The 20,444-nt window shown below is 36.8% G+C and overlaps 1 protein-coding gene and 1 long non-coding RNA gene across 2 annotated transcripts in view; one reads left to right on the top strand and one right to left on the bottom strand.

The window, feature by feature from the left end:
* LOC141741934 (uncharacterized) overlaps positions 1-12,613 on the top strand; it is a 46,343-nt gene extending 33,730 nt beyond the window's left edge. Inside the window, exon 3 of the long non-coding RNA XR_012586528.1 lies at positions 12,475-12,613. This is a non-coding gene — a long non-coding RNA (uncharacterized LOC141741934). The remainder of the gene's footprint in view (positions 1-12,474) is intronic.
* The window catches only part of SLC6A2 (solute carrier family 6 member 2), a 70,801-nt gene continuing 61,427 nt past the window's right edge, over positions 11,071-20,444 (bottom strand). The window contains exons 11-14 of the mRNA XM_074583160.1: positions 19,116-19,216; positions 16,224-16,391; positions 13,609-13,680; positions 11,071-11,994 (exon numbers count right to left, since the gene is read on the bottom strand). Coding sequence (XP_074439261.1) covers positions 11,971-11,994; positions 13,609-13,680; positions 16,224-16,391; positions 19,116-19,216 — 365 coding nt within the window. The 3' untranslated portion in view covers positions 11,071-11,970. The remainder of the gene's footprint in view (positions 11,995-13,608; positions 13,681-16,223; positions 16,392-19,115; positions 19,217-20,444) is intronic.

Genomic DNA, 20,444 nt, shown 5'->3' with positions numbered 1-20,444 from the left:
TTGATGGTTGGACTCGATGATCACAAGGGTCTCTTCCAACCTAAGTGATTCCGTGATTCTTAAAATTCTTCGTGCTTGTAGTTAGAACAGGTAGGAAATTAAGTTCACACAGAAGTCAGTATATATGAAGAAAATTTTGCTATCTGTTTTAGTATCTATGGTTAGAGTTTGACTAATCCTCTGTACTAGGAAAAGGGTTGTGAACAATAGATTCTGCTTGTTCCTATAGAAAATCTGGCAGTTAGATGATTGAAATTTGAAGGACTGAGCTTTTCTGTACTCTAATGGGAAATGCAGTTCCGTATCCATAAAGATCATCTAACTTCAAATACACTGAATAAATTAACTGTTTTATTGAGTATTCCAAGTGTAATAATTGGAATATTTTTCTTCCATAACAATAAAAAAACCAAAGAACAACAGTATATCTGCAAATAATATCAAACATCGTTAATTTTTGTAAAAAAAAAAAATAAATAAAAATGCAGGAATTCTTGAAGACAAAAGATGTATATAATTTACCTATCTTCCATTGGCCAATAGGTTTTCCTGTGCTTTTCAAATATTTCGCTCCCAAAAATGAGGAGAGGGCAGAGCAGCATATGTCTTCAGCCTTGTAAAAGCCGAAACAGTGATTTTTTCAAAGTGGCTAGCACCTACAGACTGATCTAAAGTTGTTTGATGGGTAGACTTCAAACCTGGTTTATTTCTGCCTTTCATCTATTTTTAATCTGGCTAAATAAAAGGAAAACCCTTTTAATTCTTAAATGCTGAATATTTTGGTTTTGTTCTTTTCTGTTTTGTTCTCTTACGTCTGCTTGGGATGCAAGGCAATCAAGCTGAAGGTTCTGTTTGTTTATTTTATTGTATATTTCTTACTGGTTTTGAAAAATGTTTACTTTCCTATAGAGATGATTGGTTTTAACTTCCATTTTCTATATTTTCTGCTTTGTCTTTAGTGTTATAAATAAACAATTCGGTTCCTCTGAGATGGAACGCTTCCGTATTTTTAAACCTCAGCTTTTTTTTCTTATGTATTTCAAGCCTTTAGAATGGTAATGCCTGGATTTGAGACTTTCTCTGTATTTTAAAGACATATAAAACTTAGTGTTTAAGTCAGAAGAAAATGAATTCTTTAGCTTGATTTTTCCCTGCAAGAGTAATTCTGAAAATAATCTAGCACAATAGTTTACTTAGTCATGGCACCAGCTGTGTATGTTTCTGTCACATCTCATTGCATTCTGTTTGTACATCTGCCCACAACTGATGTTTTCCAATCTGAAGTAAAAGCAGCCATGCAGATTATGCTTGGATTTGCCAGAACAGGGTTTTTAGGCTAGATATCAACTTTATGCAGCTCTAGAATGTGTCAATTTATTTTGAATGTGCAAGTGGAAGATATGTGGTGGCTGTTCCCTTCAGCAAGTCGTTTGTGTATGTTTATGTAAATGATATTGCCCCTTTAACTGGGTCCATGCTGGCTCCAGATTTTCATTGCTGGCTGAGGTGGAGAGTTAAATCTAGTGAGCTGCTTATAAGACCAGAAGATTGATTTCTTGTCTTGTTGCTATGATGTTTGAGAGAACTGTGCTTCAGAATGCTAATGTTAAACATAATCTGATATCTAGAATAATTCAGGGGAAAATACTCAATGTTTGGATGTATGCGCTGCCTGGGCCTATACACTTATGGTATGCTGTTATTCCTGTATTCTGAAGCAACACTGTGGGCACTGACCTAGTCTGCCATTCCAAAGAATTATTAATCTGATAGCAAGAGTATAAAGATGATTTTATGGGAAGTGGTTAGACAATAAATTGTGATAGCATAGGGAAACATTGCATTGATGTAAGAAGAAAGCTGTAGTAGTCACTCTAAATGTGACTCTTTAAATTCAATTTAATGTTTTATATTCACAGAACTTTTAAATACAGAGTTGGATACCTGATCCAATTTTGCGTATCTTTTAACTTGAATCTAGAAGTGTATTGAGAAACAATAAAATGTAACTTGACAGCTGCAGTGGTGCAGTAGCTGAAGGGTTATGACTGGCCATTCTTTTCCTAGTCTGTATTACACAGTGATTTTGCAAGACTGTCACTGGCCTTGTGAGAGAAATTATCTCTTTTGCAACTTTGGCCAAGTTTGAGGGCAGGACCCATGAGGGGGCTTGGCATCCCAAGGCATATTTCTTCAGGCCTTGACTCTCAGACTGGAATCCACAGCTCTGAGTTAGGCAGTAAGTTCCTGTGTGTGTGTGGAAACCTTCTCAGAGAGGAAGGTCTCTGGGAGCAGATGATGGACTTCTGAGATTGTAGGCCAAGGCATGGCCAAGGTGTCTCCTGTGGATCTGGACCTCTGTCTGCCTGGGACATGCTCTTATGAGGATGTTAGGAAGATAAAGGCACGAAGAGGCTACTTGGTTGCATTCTTGAGGGTACTAAAAACCCCACAAAATGTATGGGTGACTTTGAAAATAGTGCTGAAGAAAATAGGAGTAAGAGAAGCAGGCATATGGCTGGATTGGGAGAAGAGTGCTTCTCTGCAGCAGCAGATAGTTTCATCAGAAAACATTGTTGAAATTACTTTCAGAACCATTTAAAATGCAGAGCCTTTCAAAGGCAAAGTGCTTTTGCCGCTTGAATGACTTAAAATCCTTAACTGAAAATTTCACAGAAGTGAAAGAAATCTAAGGCAAATTTCTTTCCAAAATGCAGAAGAGTTTGTAGGAGTGTACAACATCCTGGGTTTTTTTTGGTGCTGTAATAAGTTTAATAACTGTAAGAGTGAAGGTTTGTAATATTTGGCTTGTATATGCCATTGCTCTGGTCTGTCCAAGATCTTGCAAAACTTTATGGAGATATGCAGTAGTATCACTGTTTTTGCAGTGGAGGAAGCGGAGCGCTTTCTGTTCTCTAGGAATTACTTTTGATTTATTGTTGGCATTACACATTGCTGAATTATGCAAGCGAGCATTTCTGGTTCTCTCAATTACAGCAGTACGTTTTTAGTTTAAAAAAGGCTAAAATGGCTTCTCTTTGAACTTTTTTAATAAGTGCTCATTGATTGTTACAACTTCTAAACACATCATGTGTGTTTTTCTCTCTTCATTCTCTTTGCATTTACAAGAGTGTAATCACTTGACTTCTCGGGAGCATTGTTGATTTGTGTTATAATGAAAACAGAACCAGATGTAGTCTGACTTTCCCCTAATTTTCTTTTCAAATATAATTTTTGTTGTGCTTCCGCATTTTAAATTAACTTAGGTTATAAATATTAGCTTAGGTAAGAGGGCACATTGCAATTTCAGGTTTACGTGTATGAATCTGAGATGCTGAAGAAGGAGAGATGCTGAAGCAGTTGTCTTTACTACTAATAGCATCAGTTCCTAATCTGCCTCTTCTGGCTTGGTTGTTGAAAAAAGATGTAACTGAGGTTCCTGCTCCTAGAGTAAATTAGGGGAATATCAGAAGACATGATGTAGTTACTCAAAAGCAGACAGCAAACTGGGGTCCTATAATACTTCCAGGAGGACAAAATTTCTCTGTTAGTTTAGGTAAGCCCTGCCTAGTTCTACTTTCATAATACTATGCTAATGCTGAGTCTAAAAGACTTACCTATTGATTGAACCTTGGTGAAAATTGTAAATGGGAGAATGAAGAGTACTGAAAAAATGAAATTTGTTGTAAACAGGCTTTTGTTGAACAGCAAAGCAGATTAAAAGAAACTTCTGTGAAATGCTTAAAGTATTTTGAAAGTGTGAAACTTTGAATTATTTCAATACTAATTTTTGGTTCTAAGTGTTTTACACTAATTAAAACACATACAAAAATTTCATTCATTTTTTCAGATGTATTAAAAATAATTTAAACCATGCTTTTCTTGTTTGAAGGTGGTAGAGGAATATAAACAATTGAAGGCTGTACCTTAATAATATTGATATCTGTTTAAAAAAAAAAAGGAAAAAATGCTGAGGGAAGTAGATTAGTCTCTGTATGTGCCAGTTGTGAAATTTATATGGAGATAATTGAGATTGCCTAATAAAATATACTTTGGAAATAGTGTTTTCATCATTTTGTGATGTTTCATGTGGAAATATGTTTTAGTAAAAAAAAAAAGTAATCGTTGTCTATTCTTCCTTCATGTTAGATAAGAGTAGCATTTTCATGGCTGATCCATAGATTAAGAATAATGCTCTTATGGCTATTGATACTTATGGCAAAGTTAACAAGACAAAAGGAATTGCTTGTAGAAAGGAAAACACTGTAGCCTTGGGGAATTACAGCTTTTGTGCTATGCATTTTGATTCATGTTCCTAAAAGGTCTTTGATTATTTCCTTTCAATGTATGGTTGTGAAAGCTTCATTGCATTACAGTAATTACATTCCCGGAAGGAGTTTAAATGTAGAAATTAATCTGTTCACTGCATCCACCGGACACTGAAAGGATGTGAACTAACTCATGAAAGTTGAGTGCAACATAGGGTTCATGCTTTTGGGCTTTTGTTTTGAGTTGGCTCAAGACTGGCTTCTAGAGGCTTTTTCCACAGGGCTGCCGGGCAGTCTTGCTCCAGAAATGCCTGTCCCTGGGAGGCACACGTGCCACCACTGGGGAGATTGCTGCAGAACCAAGGACTGGCTGTTGCTGTGAAGCTTTAGTTGCAAACAGTATTGACAACAAGCAAAATTTTCATTTCAGCTTTTAATTGACTGTCATAAGTAAATTCTTGGTACATAAGACTTTTCTTTATACTCTTTTTATGTGCATATTTGTCAGATTTTTATTTAAATAATTTTATACACAATATTGGAATAATCTGTTACATTAATGCACAGCTTAAAACAGATCTTATTTACACTGATCACAGAAAGACAGAGGAATGAGGACAAATACTTTACATTCACCATCTTTATCAGCATTTTAAGTATAGTTAACTAGCACACATCACACACATCCATATTTATAAGAAATGTATTTGTTTCTAATTACACACATGGGCATGTAGGTGTCTCCCTTTTCAAAAAATTAAAGAAAAATAAAAATTGAAATGCCATTTCCCCCAGATAACCAAAGACTTAAAAACAACAACAACAAAAAAGGTAAATAGACCTGCAGATTGCACAATTAATGGAATTAGGCATGGAAATGTGGTGGCTGTGTTTGGACACTTTTGGTCACTGGGGCACTTTGGAGAGTATTTTTACTAGTGGCAAGTTTTGAAGTCCTATGAAAACTTATTCCTGAAAACTGCAATGTGATATTTTGCTTTGGAAGTAGACCTACTGGATGCTAATACATTTAGTTTAATGTTAAGTCATCTAACAACACAAAATTGCAGCCAAAAGATGCTCTGGATTTTTTTGGTTTTTTAGACTATAAATTAAAAACACATGACTTCCTTTTATGAGATTAAGGCAGCAATGGAGAATATTGTGCTACAATGTGCATTAGCTGTAGATAACGTTCTATTCTCCTTTATCACATTTTTACGTTTATAATCAAAGGCCAACATATTATTGAACTAGACTGGCTGACTACAAAATATTATAATGGAGAAATAGGTCTTGTGTGATAACCTTGTTACATCAAAGTTGAATTTCTCGCCTTACAATATACATTTATATTCTATGAAAATTAAAAAAACTGGTAAAAATATTAAAATATTTCCTATACAGAGGTGCCCTTATCTAAGGTAAAGTCTAGTTGCTGCTATAAAAAGGCATTAAAAATTAAGTAGTTAAGTAAAACACTGGTGTAAACCAAGTATATGCTCACTCTAAAGCTTTTATTTGTAAGGCAAATCTTCATCAGACCTATTAGAAGTTATTTTCAAAATGTACTATTTGGAGATTCTCCCTTTGTCACTGATATTAGCCATAGCAGACAAAACCTAAGTCTTGTGGAGAAATTCAGTGTGCAACATAAATTACAAATGCAAGTCACCTGCAAGTTTGAGGCCTCTTGGCAGTGACCGAGAAACAACATGACACCTCTAAAAGAGAGCCAGCTTAAGGCTTAGTAATTTTCTTAGTTCACTGAATTTATTCTGTTCACTTGTTAAAGAAATTAAGCAACTTTTGCTTAGTATGGCAGCTAAAGGAAAGGAGGAAAGCAAAGGACACAGGTGGCCCAGTCTTGCCATCAATGCTTAGGCAAAAAAGGCCCACTGTTCTCAAAATGAGAGAACTACCAGCAGTAATGGTTAATTTGCATGAAGGCTGCACTGCTGGACTTAAGCCTCTCGGTTTCTCCCCTTCTTGCCTGCATCCCAACTATATGCATCTAGACATCTATGTGTTCTTCTGAGGAGGACTTGAACTGAATAAAATCGTGATATCTGTGTTACTTACAGTCTTCTGGCTGTCTTCTGTTTCTCTGTGGGCTTCTGCTAGGTTGGTCATACAGGGATTGCAATTTGTCTAAACATACTCTGTTTTTAAATGGTGAAAGAACACCAATCAAATTCTGTACTTAAAAGCAGCTATATTACACTGTTGTGTTTTTCTGCTGGTTGAAATGTCTTTATTGGCCATCTAGTTCTCTATAGTAGAGAATGCATCTAAATTCAGTCTCAGGCAGGGAGCAGCACCACTGTACAAATTGATTATCAGCTGAGGATCTTGGTCCTATGTTGATTTAATTTTTATTAGGAAAAATGTGCAAAAATCTGTATTTTTTGGCCTAGGAGAAGTTTCTCTGTGTGTGGCATGGCTTTCAAGTCTTGTCATTCCCCAGCTAAGCTTAAGCAGGCAAAACCAAGTAATTGCTCATCTAGTCACAGCTAAGGAACACATGCATGCCTCGTTGGTCAGTCTGAGTGGTCTTGGCTGATCGTCAGCAAAAACTCTCCTTTGAGAATATGGATTAGAGGGGAGCAAGTGCTTGGTGAAATGTTCCAGTTAAAGTCTGAGTTACAACAGACTGAAATGGTTGAACAAGCCAGAAACACTCAAACATGGATGTTTGAGATACAACTGTTCCCTGTATATGATCCTCTCTGAAACTCTGTGATGCAAGGTCACAGGTGTAACAGGGCTTAACTGAAGGCTTAACATCTGTAAATTAAGTTCTAAACTTTTTTTCAGACTGTTTTGCAGTATCCTGTACTAGTGTACCTTTTTCCTAAAGGAAGACAGAATGTGGCTTTCTCAAGTACCAGCTAGTACTATTTTACTAAATGAAGATCTGTAATAATTCAGGTATCCAAGTAGCTCACAGATTCCATCCTGTATGGTGATTTCCGGCCAGCTTTGCTTAAAATAGTCCATATTCTACTTTCAGCTTGTATATTGAGACGAACCAAGTAAGGTCGCTTCAAGGTCCTGTTTCTGACTTTATTATAAACACTTTAGCTTCATGTTCTAGTAACTTGACTTTCCACTAATTCACTAGGTCAGCCCATAGTCACTAGCAGGAACGTGGGTATGAGTCAGAGGAAGGTAGACTGAAAAAGTGTTTTCCTTTGGAGGAGACTTTCTGGAGGTGTTTCCAGAAGATCTTGTCTCCCTGTACTATAACCAATGCTTCAAACTTGTTCAAGGGTCTAATCTGAAACATCATGTTGGCCTTTAAGGAGATGGCGTTCTTGCACATAAGCTAATTGATGGACTATAAATATGTATTCTTAGCCTTGAGAAAATAAGCGGTACTAGAACATACATATCCTATTTTACTGCTCCAAGAGGCTCGGAGTGCACACGTAATTTCTGCAGGCACATTATACACTGTCATTTGTTGAGCGTGATAACTGTCTTATGTCCGAGTCCTTCAGGCACATTTTAAAGTGTTTCAATGGGGCACTGCAAGTAGAATATTTTTAAGTCTCATGTCTTTTTGAAATTGCTGATCTACGGTTTAAATTTGGTTCTTAGAAAAGAAATTCTTAAAAGTTTGCCAATGCTTTGTGAAACTTAGTGAATCAGTCCAGGATATGAATGAAAACTATCTACTCCCATAAAAGCAAGCATCTGCTAATTAGTGCCATATGAATTGGAAGAACTGCGAAAGAGACATTAAAAGCAAAAGAACTTTCTACGTGGCCTCCTATAACCTAATAGTACAAAATAAACTTAATTCATGTCAAAACAATAGTGTAAGAAGTAGATGTATATACAAAATGTTTGGGCTTGACCTTCTTAAATAATAGCATTTAAATGGTATTTTGCTGAGAAGAAATAACCAATTATATGGAATTTCCTCTGGGAAAATGACATACAACATATATTGCACGTGCAGTTAGGGAACATGTACAATAGTAACAGCCAAGTATTTCTCCTACATTCTATATTTAAAATATAATGTTTGATCCTGGATTTCCTGCAAGATCCCTCACTATGGTAAGATGTCTTTCAAGTCTTGCCAGGGTATATGCGTTAGGACATGACAGAACACAAGAAGGACTGACAAAAAAAATATGGTTCGAACAGGGGCTGAACACTGAATAGCACTAGTGGCTTTTGGACTATTGCCTATGCAAGACTGACTGTTTCTACCAGAAATCTAAATCTCTAGAGTTTTAGTAATGTAGTTCTAGAACAGTACCAAGTATATGAAGAATTACCCTGCTGAATGACAGCAAGAGTACAAAGAAAATGGAAGGTCTCTTTCCTTGGTGCTAACTAAATTTCTGTGGCTTAATGAAACAACGTGGATCACAGGCAGGTATTTTTCACTGACAGGACAGAAGGTCAGAAGGGAGATGCTAATGTATGACAGCTGCTTCGTTTATCAGATTTAAAAAAAGGCTTTCAAGAAAATATTTTCTAAACTGTCAAATGAGCTATTTAATTGCTTCACTCAGTTCTTCCTACTGGCTTGTTACCAAAACAGCCAGCATATTTAGCAAGCAGATGATAACTGCATCTTGAATAAGCTTGTATCAAAACTCTTCTTCTTTTGCAAGTGGGCTGCCTACTCCCTCAGCATCTACTTGCTGTCCTACAGGGATATCTGGGAGAGCACCTGTCCCCAGAGCAGGTCTGTTCCCACAGTAGGCATAGCTGAGGGAAAAAGTGAGCTGCTTGGCTGAAAATTCAAGACTGAGTTAGAGGAAGACTTGTGGTTAAACCAGATGGGTTGTAAGGACTTGACTGTGTGATTGATTTCTTTATTTTTTTTTTTTACTTTTTTTTTTAACTACAAGTGGTTGAACTGAAGGGAGGTAAGTATCTTAGTGGCATTTGATATTTTCCATGTTGAAAACCCATTAGGCAGCTCAAAGCAGGTGCCTAAGAGGAGCTGGGTGCCAGAATTGTGGGTTCTTATTGAAATGTCTGTACCATATCTCTGGGTCGAGGGAAAGAATATAACCTGGTCTTCACAAATGGGTGCTAGTTTGTGTCTAAGGGCATCATTTATTGTCTAAGAGGCATGAGGTAGTTGAGCATCTTATTCTGTGGAGAACTGAAGACGTTGTTCTTCATGTCTGGGACAGAAGTTGTTTTATTTTTGGGGAGACTTCCTTTGGGCAACATCTTGAACTTTAAAGCCTAGCTGTGCAGGCATGCAATGTGTATTATTTTTCTTTTTCATTCGGGCTATTCTTGGTAATAAGATTCCCACTTTCTCTGATTTGCCTGTTGTCTTCTGTATAGGTTGCAAGTTCTTTGTCTATAAAACCTCAGAACAAGATGACAATAGTGCAGTGGAGTCCTGAGCTATAAATACTACACTAAACCTAAGAAATTGTACACCAATAGAAATAAAGATAATGTAGTAGGTAATTGCCTTGTGAGTTAGTATTAAAAGTACAATCAAAGCCTAACGTGCTGGGTAAAGCTAATATCACTCCCATGTTAAGATAGCTTTGCTCCTATTTCAGAGCAGAGTGGTTATGAAATGTGGGTTTTGCCATATGGGGGGTGGTGATGGGGTGTGTCACAAGTGAACGTTGATGCAGGTTGTTAGCATTTCCAGTCACTAGCGAACCAATGTATAATGTGACAAGCTATTAAAGCCCCCAAGAGTTTCAAAACTCGATAATTATATCAACGCTAAGAAGCTTTTGAGCCATGCCAAGCCAGTGACTGAAGCAGCTGTATTATTAAAAAGTAAACTTTCTAACAATGGAAAGATTGTCATGTAGTTTAGGAAACAATAAAGATAGGATTAACTGTGAAGTTGGTGGGATGGCTTTTTTGAAGCCCTCAACATATCGTCACTCTTTGGCCCCTTGTGTAACTACAGAACTAGAGCTGCAACATTTAAAACTCCTTTATTATTGAAATATATTTAGTAACAGGACTTAAAGAGCTATTGGCCATCAGCTGGGCCAGAAAACATGACTTCCTTTATAATTAGAAGAAAGTATCCGTTTGGTTTAAAACCCTGTTTAAATAAAACTGCTATTTGACCCAGAGACTCTTGAAACATTCTGAAGTATTGATTATGTTGGAGGAAAAAGATAAATAAGGAGAGAAATTTTCCTTCCATTATTTTCAACAGAAATCAATGTTAAATGGAAGAGGCCAAAATCACTTTGGACTTCTAAATTGGGCTATTTTAAAAAAGGAAAGAAAACCCTCAACAAAAATTGTACTATAAATAAAAAAGCCCCATCCTTTTAAATGGTCGTTTTAAAAAGAGGAAGCACTACACAGATTTAAAAGACAAGCTGAATTGAACGTATAAAGGCAAAAGAAATTCAGAGGTAAGGTCCAGAGGTAAACTCTGGGCTGGATTCAGCTGAGAAGCTACTGCCTCTAAAAATTACTATAGATTTAGTGATAAATAAGTACAAGAAATAACTCAAAGCTACTGAATCTAGTGATCACTGGGAAGATACTACAGTGATAAGTGACCACAGAATAATAACAGCACCTAAATGCAGAGTTTGTTCTGTATCTTCTACCTTGCATAATGCTACCAGAGAGAAGAGTTGGAATAGGCTGAGAGAGCTAAGTATGCCTAAAATATCCTTCTAAATTATTCAACGAAATCTTACTATGGTTTGGTAGGTGAATCCAGGTTAGATTATCATAAAAGCATGTTCACAGCAGGAGAATAAAGCCAAAGTTTGGTGTTTCGGTGCCTCTGGGTAGATTATGTAATTCTAAAAATCACTCTTCCTGTGTGTCTTAAATTCTTTATTTGGAACAAAATCTAACAAAAAGATGAAAGTCTGTCTATTTGCATGTAACTTTCATACTTAGCTGAAAAAGTCTGTGGAATATGGATCATATGATAAAGCCATTTTAGTTGCTGATACAAGGGAATATATTTTTCATTGAGTACGCTGTGGTATTAAACCGTGTTCTGTATTTAGCTGTAACAGGAATTCTGTTCCTGCTGCTCTTCAGCTTTTATAATTAATCTGGACAGAAAATGGCATGGACATCTACAGACAGCAAAGACAGCAATCTTCTTCACCAAGAGAAGAAACTAATAACAAACCACTGAAAATGAAGCACTTGAGTCTTCACTTCAGAAGGATGCAAACTTATATCCCAAAGGATAGTATGGCAAGAAAGCTAATGGCATTAGTACATAGTTAAAGTTGCTCTTTCCTCATAATCGAGATGTGTTCTCTCCTTAGATCTAAAAATGGTCAGGTGTTGTTGGTTTAAAATAGGTCATGGCATGAATATCTGAAGTAATTATTACTGTCAGAAAAGTTTAATTCACTTCTTCACGATAAAAGAGCATTTAACTTATGTTGATTGCTTTTTTTTTTTTCCTCTGCTCCCCCCTCCTCCACTTCTGCCAATAGCAAAACTCACAAGTTTTGGTCATGTAGGGATCTCATGGCACCAAAGGATATAAGAAAAATTAAACGGAGTCTTTAAAGATCGTTTGAAGCCAAGTAATAGAAGGGAGGCATTGAGAACAGAGAGCAGATGTCTTCCCTCAAAGAGTCAGTAGTTAAGCTCTGAGCCAGCCTGGTCCAAGCATAATTGAGGGAGCTTTGAACTTGACTTTTCTGTATTCCCAGTTTAGCTTAACATATTGGCTTTTCCCTCAACCTGTTGGTTGTCATATAGTTAGCCAGTGTTGAAGCTGTAAGAGAACAGAATTAGTTGTTTAATAACATTATTGATTTAAATGATGATAGTGAGAGATGTTTTAAATACATTAGTTGACAAATATGAAATTACAAAGAGGTTTCAAAATAACGGATAGATTATAACTAAATTTCTGTGGATTCCCGTTTGTAGTGAGAAATGTGCTCTATAAAAAGGCTATTTAGTCAGCTCTCAGTTCGGTCTTAAAATTCACAGCTGTCAAACATATATGAAAAGAAAGTTGTACTTGTTTGGCTGTGGTACTCGGTGTTCTGTTTACAAACTTAAACATCATGAACAATGTACTAACTATGCTTTAGCAATAACAATGCTATTCCTCACTGTTCATTGAAGACAGCCACAAATAATTATGCTCTAGTATTTAACATGTTTGAGGTATCATTAGGAATTTACTTCTGAGTGCAATCTTTTCTAATTTAAATGAAATTCATTTGCTTCCTCTTTGCTCCTATAGGTTTGGGTTCAGAAGACTAGTACTTTGTAGGAATGGCTGTTTGTAGCCCATCAGCACAGGAACACCTGCCTCTGGAAAAATCAAGTTATTACTTACAGCTGGAACATAAATCATCAGACAACTGAGAGCAGGAATGGGGGAAAGAGAAGGCAGGAAGAGGTGCTGTGCTACTAGATATTCTCTTGGCCACATCAAATAAATCGTCGTCACAAAACAGGAAGCCTTTTCTTTGTGCTTTCATTCTGCATCCCATAAATCTACACTTGGATTATTTCCTTTAAAATTCAAAATTATACTTCAAACAGTGTTTTTCTCACTATTTTTCTGAGTAAGCAAAAGGATTTCTTTTTTCAATACCAACATACAAACCACCACTATAAAATCTGGGTCATGTTTTGAGGTGGTGTGCATAATTCTAGTTGCTTTCAACTTTGAAAACAGAAAGTGGTCCAGCATGAATGCTGATAAGTGTAACAAGCTTCATATTTGCATCCTTTTTATCTGCTATAAAAAGGACTTTGTTTCAATAAGCTCATTTTATTTGCTAAAAGAAATCAGTATTTGGAAACCTATAGCGTATTTTTCATGGCTGCTTAAGAAGTCTCCAGCAGTGTTTTCAATCAACTGTAGGCCTGTGGGGAAAGCCTATTCCACATAACCTAGCACATTATTTCATCACAGCTATTATGTTTAAGCTCTGACACTGGATATTTCTTTTGCTGTTTACTGTGTGTTGTGGTACATAATTTGAGTTTAGGAAGCATGACTTCAGATTGCTATGCAGTAACTGAGGGAGAGGCTATGAGTTGTTCAAATGCACATGATAGTTTGGAAATACCCTCATCTTTTGGTGAGAGCTCACTGTATTCAGGTACAACCTAAAATACTGGATTCAAGTGATCTGTAAAATTGTGGGTTCTGCTTAGTCGAGGAAGGAGAGTGTCAAAAGCCTTCCAAGAGAGTTGATGAGTACGGTACTGAGCCTCCTGCGTCTTTTCATGCTAGCAGAAAAATAGAATCACAGACCTCCAAAGGTATCCGCTAAGGGGGAGATTGATGCAAACCTGTAGTTGTTGCTAGAGACAGGAGAGGGTTGGTATCAGGAGAAGGAAGCATGGTGAAAGGAGTACAAACCTTAAATTGCCTGACATTTCCTTGGGCCACGAGTTGGTGCTCATTCTCAGGTGTGATGCAGTAGGCTAGTCTCTAAACCAGACGGGAAGAAGAGGAAAAAGTCAGCCATATGAAGTGGGATTATGTCTGTAATCCCCAATCTATAATGAGGAAGTAGCATGAACTTTATTTAAAACAGTAACTTAAATCTTTAATATCACTGCATCATGTGCCTTAACTTAGCCACTGAGAGAACAAGCTTATTATAAGCCCCTTGATATTAACCTTTAATATAAGAAGCAACAGTAGAAAGTTTATGCAAATACTAAGTCCAAACATTTAGCAAGTGCATATGGAAAAGAACATCAGGAACAAGTTGCTGTCACAGGCTTTACATCCCCTAAATTCACACTTTTCTGTTAGTGCTGTAATGAGGTTGACTAGTCCCAGTGGGAGAGGAAGGAGGTACTGACTATTTCCCACCTCATCTCCTTTGTCTGCCCTGTGCTCTGCCATTTGGAATCTCATGTAGATTTTGGTTTATCTTGAACTTTCAAGCAACTTAAGGAGTTTCCATTAGACTAAGAGTATATCTTTCCCCATACTTTTAAGAGCCACGTTTTAGGGCATCGTATTTTATGGGTAGTTATTTGGATGTAATATACTAGCCTTTTGCTATTTGTCTTACGGGGAGACTGAAGAGTTGCTGTCTATCAGAGCTGTAAAAGACAAACCAGAACTTGCTAACTCTACAAAATGAATGAGCAAATGTGTTTTTGGCCCAAGGTTTCTGCATTCCAATATAAGTAAACTTGTGCAAGCTGGCAAAAGCCTGTTGGGCCACTACAAATTATTTTTGGACACTTAGATGCTACTAGAAAATGGGTTTGTAAACCCCCAGGAATGGAACAAAACAAAGAGTTTATAGAATTGCTGGAAATGAGAGCTAGAAATTGTGTGCAACGTTGAGGTGTTGGAGCTCATGAAAACAGGGCTGGTGAAGAGGTTTCTTGTCACCCACTTTGGGGTGCCTTTTTGAGGTGAACATTAAGTGAGGTGACATTAATGTTTCAGGAACAAGACATTTATCCCTTTGGGCCTGCTAGGTCGACGTGAAGGGGATGCCTATCTAGGTAAAGGGTGAGATCCTACTTTCTGCTTAATTCTCTGGGTGGTGGTTCAATGATTGGCCTAAGAGTGTCAGTATCTTGCTACACCATTGTGTAACTCTAGCTGTAGGAAAGGAGACCAATAGAGATAGGTATGAAACAGAGTCTAGATGAGGTTATAAAATTATGACATGCGACAGGACAAAAACTGATGATATAGAGTGGTGAGGAGTCCTATTAGAAGTTTTAAGACTATAGATAATTTACTACAACAGTTGTGGTAAAACTAATAAGATGGTAAAATTAACATGATCAGTGAACTTTAATCCTGTGCCATTTTGAACTGATAAATAAAGAAGAGTATAGGGGGGTGAACTCTAAGGAAATATAGCTGTGTTTTCCCATAGAAACAGGTACTTTTAAATAGAACTAACATATTAATATTACAGATAAAGATATAAATGAAGTTAAACGAACACTATTAAGGTTGCAGCGTTAAACTTCTTGCTGTTAGGCAAATTGTTAGAATGTGGTAACAAATTGTTTCTCCCTCAGTTTCTGCTTTATTCAGTGCACAGACTAGGCGTATTATGCCTGAAGTGGGTTTATGTAGTGTAAGATGCTGTTGTCTAGTACCCCAGTTCTCTTACCGAAGTAAGTAGTTAGCAACAGTCTTTATGAGACTATAAGCGGTGCCTATATTAGAATTGTTTCTTGATTTCCAGATCTACTTCAGCGCCTTGGTCTACTTTGAATATTAAGTTTCTTCAAGTATTCTGGTATTAGTGATAACATGACAGAAAGATCTGTATTAATTCTAGCCTTGTCAGAATGTTGAAATAATTCCAGTAATTAGAGGACATGGATACATATTTGACAGAGAAAATCAAATACGAAGTGGCTGCTGTTAAAGAGGGAATACTGGGCTAAATGGATCTATTGCTGTGACCCAGTAAAGTATTTCTTCTGTCCTTTCTGGATGCTCATTAAATGAACAAAGGCTGTCCTGAACACAGGGCTGGTTCGTGGTCACATCTCACCCTCCCAGGTGTGAATGTGTGTTTAGAGACTCTTACAATGCTAAAACAGGAGAAGTCTGAGTTAACTTTGTGCATACAACAGTTTACAACACTCCATTATAGAGTGATAAAGCATACCTTGGACTGAACTCTGTTAAGGTAGAGCTGTGTGAAGACCGTACCTCATAGCTGAAGATATGAAGATACCATCATTTGTATATTTTTTTGTTAACGAGGAAAAATTAATCTCATCAATCGGATTAATTACATGCATCAAAAATAATTTTTCAGAATTATTACGGTGCTTTCTGTAAAGCTCATTTCTATCTAGAAACTCAAACAGTATGCAGTAGTCTTACCTCAAAACTCCAGTCTATCTGACGGTTGGATCCAAAAGGTCATTCATAAGTAATAAGTTTCAGGAGTAAGAGAAACAAACTGCCAACTTAGATCCAGCCATTTCATTTCATAGCAACATTTCATGACATTTTTTTAGCATTCCACTTACTTCTTTAAAGGTCCCACGCACATTCATAAATTTATAGATAATATAGGCAGGCACAAGTATCATTGAAGATAATGCTATTCCCCAGCCAATGCGATTTGCCCAGAGAGGGAAGGTGTAGTCATCGTAGGTCAGAGGTTTGAAATTTATTATGCTGACTATCACGACAAACTAGGGAAGAAGAATAAAATGAACTACAGTTTTGAGATGAAGAAACAATTTCATGTGTTTTATTAGGCAGCCACGCTAAGGTATATTTCAACGAGGCTTTACCATTTACCTTCATCCTATTTACTTTGTGCCTCTTACTGCTTAAACTGTTGAAGTTCTCGATGCATTTACTAGTATTAACAGTTCATTTTAGATTATTTGATATTTTGGTGGGAAGATCAGGTGGTTGTCTGCTACTGCCTCGTTTAAACTAATGTTACAGATATAAAAAAGGGATTCTGTAGTCAAGAAAAAACCTCTGCAGGATCTATTGCTTTTCCCTTCTTTGTTTCCCAGAGGCATTAGGCTTCATTTAGAAGTTTCGTGCCCATTTTTCAATGAGAGGCATGATGCCAACTCCAGCACGCTGCATTTACTGGGGAAAGGTGAAGCAGCCTTAAGGCCTGGAAAACAAAGTTGTTCTGTTTTTGTTTTGTTTTTTCCTGCTGGTGTTGCCCTGTCCAGTACGAGATGCAGAAAAGAAAGAGTGGGGCACCACCCCATTTCCCTCCTGTTAAATCCATGTAGGTTGTATAATATGCAGAGTTCCTTGATTTGGTTCCCTGGGCCTATACATTCTGCTCCACATAGCAATTTCAAATTGGAGTATTTTGAGCCTAGGGTTTCAGAGCCTATACAAGGAGAGTAATGGTGTGGGTTAGAGGAAGCTGATAGTGTGAAATCCGGTTAGAAAAATATTAATTCCATTTTGAGATTTTTCTTGGGATGATGTGCGTAGCTGCAGACAGTATGGAGAAGAAGCTTCAAGGAAATATTTCCTAATACCAGGTACCTGACCAACCCCAAATTACCTTTATCTTGTAGAGAATTTATTGTTAGGAACTGCTGTAATACAATACCTGTCCCAAACAGGGGACACCTTGCGCTAAGCACGCGTGGGATTGTTAGAGCGAGAATTATACTGAAGTGTGACAACTGTATAGCCTTTTCCAAATTATCCTAAACTATATATATCTCTCAAAGAAATGATATCTGATTTTTTTATTTTATTTGTATTTACTGTGCTTGTGGTTTCAGTCTCTTCTGGTGAGGCAGCTTCGTACAGGTGGTATAAAAACTATGTTTTTTAGATCACTGACCAAATTCCTAAATTTATAGTTTTAAATTACGTAGCTGGACTACCTTTTTTCATGCTAGTGACCATCTTTACAGTTTTCACTTAGAAATTACCTGCTTTATTTAATGTAATTTGCTTTATTTCCTTAATGTACTGAATAATAAACCCAAAAGATAGGATGTAAGAAGGTAAATGATATTTAATTTCCCCTATAAATCAAGATTGTAATGTCCGTATTGCCTTTTAGAAAATTGAGAAAATGTACAGCTATAACAAAACTGCCTGGTCACAATGGGTTTCAAAACATACTGGTTCCCAGTAATTACGTTGATATGATCTAAATTTAGTTCCAGCTGGAAAAAAAAGTCTTTGCATTGTGATGGCTTAAAAATGTATTACCCACAGATTCATTTTGACCCTCATGTTTATAGGCTTCAGTAGGAAGGCATTGGGGCAATTTCATGAAGAAATCTTAAGTCACTGGAAGGTTAGACTGACAGTCACTTCAGCTTTCTCTAGCTTGCTTGCTAGAACTCTGCTCTTTGTAAAATTTAAATTTTCAACAATCTCCTAATGCGCAAAACCTCATGATCCTTGGTGCAGCATTTTTCCATTCTATTTGAGTCAGGCTGTTTGAAGTGCTGCAGGGTATAGTTTCATACAAGCTTCTTTATAGAACAGTGTTTAAAAGGATAATTAATACATGCTTGGTAGGTGCTTACTGATGAATTGAGGCCAGAAGCTTTTATATATTAAAAAAAAAAAATCAAAACAAAACCAAGTGGACCTGAAGGCTGTCATAAAAGCCTACCCGGTGTGTCTTTGGAATACCCATACTGCTTTAAGGATGCCCAGCTTTAATGCCATTAATAGTCTCCTCAAATCGTAGAGAGGTCAAATTTCCATATTATTCATCCTGACCTTTTGATTTACAAATATGCATAGGAAAAGATCCGAATGTAAGACTGTAGTTTAGTTCTGAATCTTAACCTTTACACAATGCAACCAAATTCATACTCTGTTTTTTGTTTGTTTTGTTTTTTTTTTCCCCCAAATGTAACTACGCACTTGTTTTTCACATCAAGCAGCTTACAAGGTATATTTAACACATCTCTCCAGTGTTTCCCATAGCTAATTACTGGGTGTAGTTGCATATTAGCTATTCTGAGGTGTCATTCCACAATTTGGGGATCTTGGGATCCTCCAATGAAAAATAAATTCTTACTAACACAATCTCTTATCCCTGGTTAGTTTATTTTCCCAACAGAATGAGTTATGTTTAATACGCATGAATGCTGGGGGGACAGGGAGAACACTGCCTAAGTGTTCAGTGTTCCCTAAGAAAAGCTGCTTTCTTTAAATCCTGCTAAGGTGGAGGAACAGGAAATGGCCACAGCCACAATGAGCTTCTCTTTTGCAACTGAAATGTATTATATAAGATATAGTCAATGCCATTGAGGAGAAAAAAGAATTAAATTGGAGTGTCTTCTACTTGCCCTGACAACGTCAGGCATAGCAATGAGTGTCTTGCTCTCGGTACCTATTGGATAGTGTAGGATGCAACATGCTAGCATTCTTTCCATAATGAAATAATTATCAACACTTACCAGTAAAAAAGCAGGGCTAACAAATTTCCAGCACAATCTCCAGTACAGCCCTGGCTTGAAGCCCATCATTTGTTGGATATCTTCACTGAATCTGTCCACACCTAGAAGGGATGTGAACATCAGACTGGCATAAATCTAAACTGATGCAATGCTGGCATACCCAAAACCATCTGCTTTTTCAGAAAGCAGACGATAATGACTTTCAAATCAGAAGACATGTAATAACACTGATCTTTCAATGACTAGATGTGTCTTTGACATCACTGTATCCAAGACAAATGCCTGTGAGCACTTAAGGTCTGTTGCAAATAGCATCACCATTGAAAAGTTGTGAATGGGACACACATTTTTTTTTTAATAGTTGTAGACTACTATGCCGTAATTACTCAATACTATTATGAGTACACCGAAGCAGAACCTAGACCCTTACTCACACACACTGCTTACTGATAATTAGATAGACTCATATGATTCTTAATTTATCAAAGGATGCTTACTTGTTCCACTTAACGGCATACTTTACTTCTCTTTCAGTGTTTCACTAAGTACCACAGAATGTTTGTTATATCTATGACAAATGTAATTTCATCTTCTATCAGTTTTCCAAGGAACTGGGTAGATGATGCTCCTGTCCAGTGTAAGTATGTACAAAACTACATTATCTAGAAATGTGTGGCCTCTTTTAGAGTATCCTGTGTGTTTTTGACACTTATAATACCAACTAGAATTTTCTAAAATTGTTACCTCTGTATGCATCTAAATATCTAGTGATGTAGCTCTTGTAGATACCTTAGAAGATACGTGATCTGTTCATGTGACTAAAAACAGAGTAGTCAGAAATTTACTTGCTGCAGTAATTAAGACAGCAGAGGAAAACATGACAAATCATTAAATGAAGACACCGATGAAAGATAAGTCTTGCTAATTGTACCAGGAATATAGAATACATGTTTAGAAACATAGATGGCTTGATTATTATCAAAACTTTGATAGTAACATACAATATTTCTGGATAAGACTTTGTATATTAGTATGCAAGAAGGTAATGTACAAGACTTCCATTGTCAGGAAACACGTGTAACAGTGTTCCATTAAAAATCACTCAAACGTTAGCTACCTGCAGTGGGATTCACTACAGTGCAGAGAAATGGAGGCACCAGAACAAAGTGTTGAGCAGGTGACATGATGTCCAGAGGGGCGAACAACTGCGAATAGCCAGTTCTCAGTCTGTAATATTCCTTGAATCCATCTACTCTGAGATTTTGTACGTGTGTGTTGATACGTGTGTGTATTTAGTACTTATGTCAGTTGAAGCACTAATAGCTATAA

The sequence above is a fragment of the Larus michahellis genome, chromosome 4 (assembly GCF_964199755.1).
Source record: "Larus michahellis chromosome 4, bLarMic1.1, whole genome shotgun sequence".
Lineage (NCBI taxonomy): Eukaryota > Metazoa > Chordata > Aves > Charadriiformes > Laridae > Larus > Larus michahellis.
Note: the sequence above shows the minus strand (reverse complement) of the source record. Positions and strands in the feature narration are given on the sequence as shown.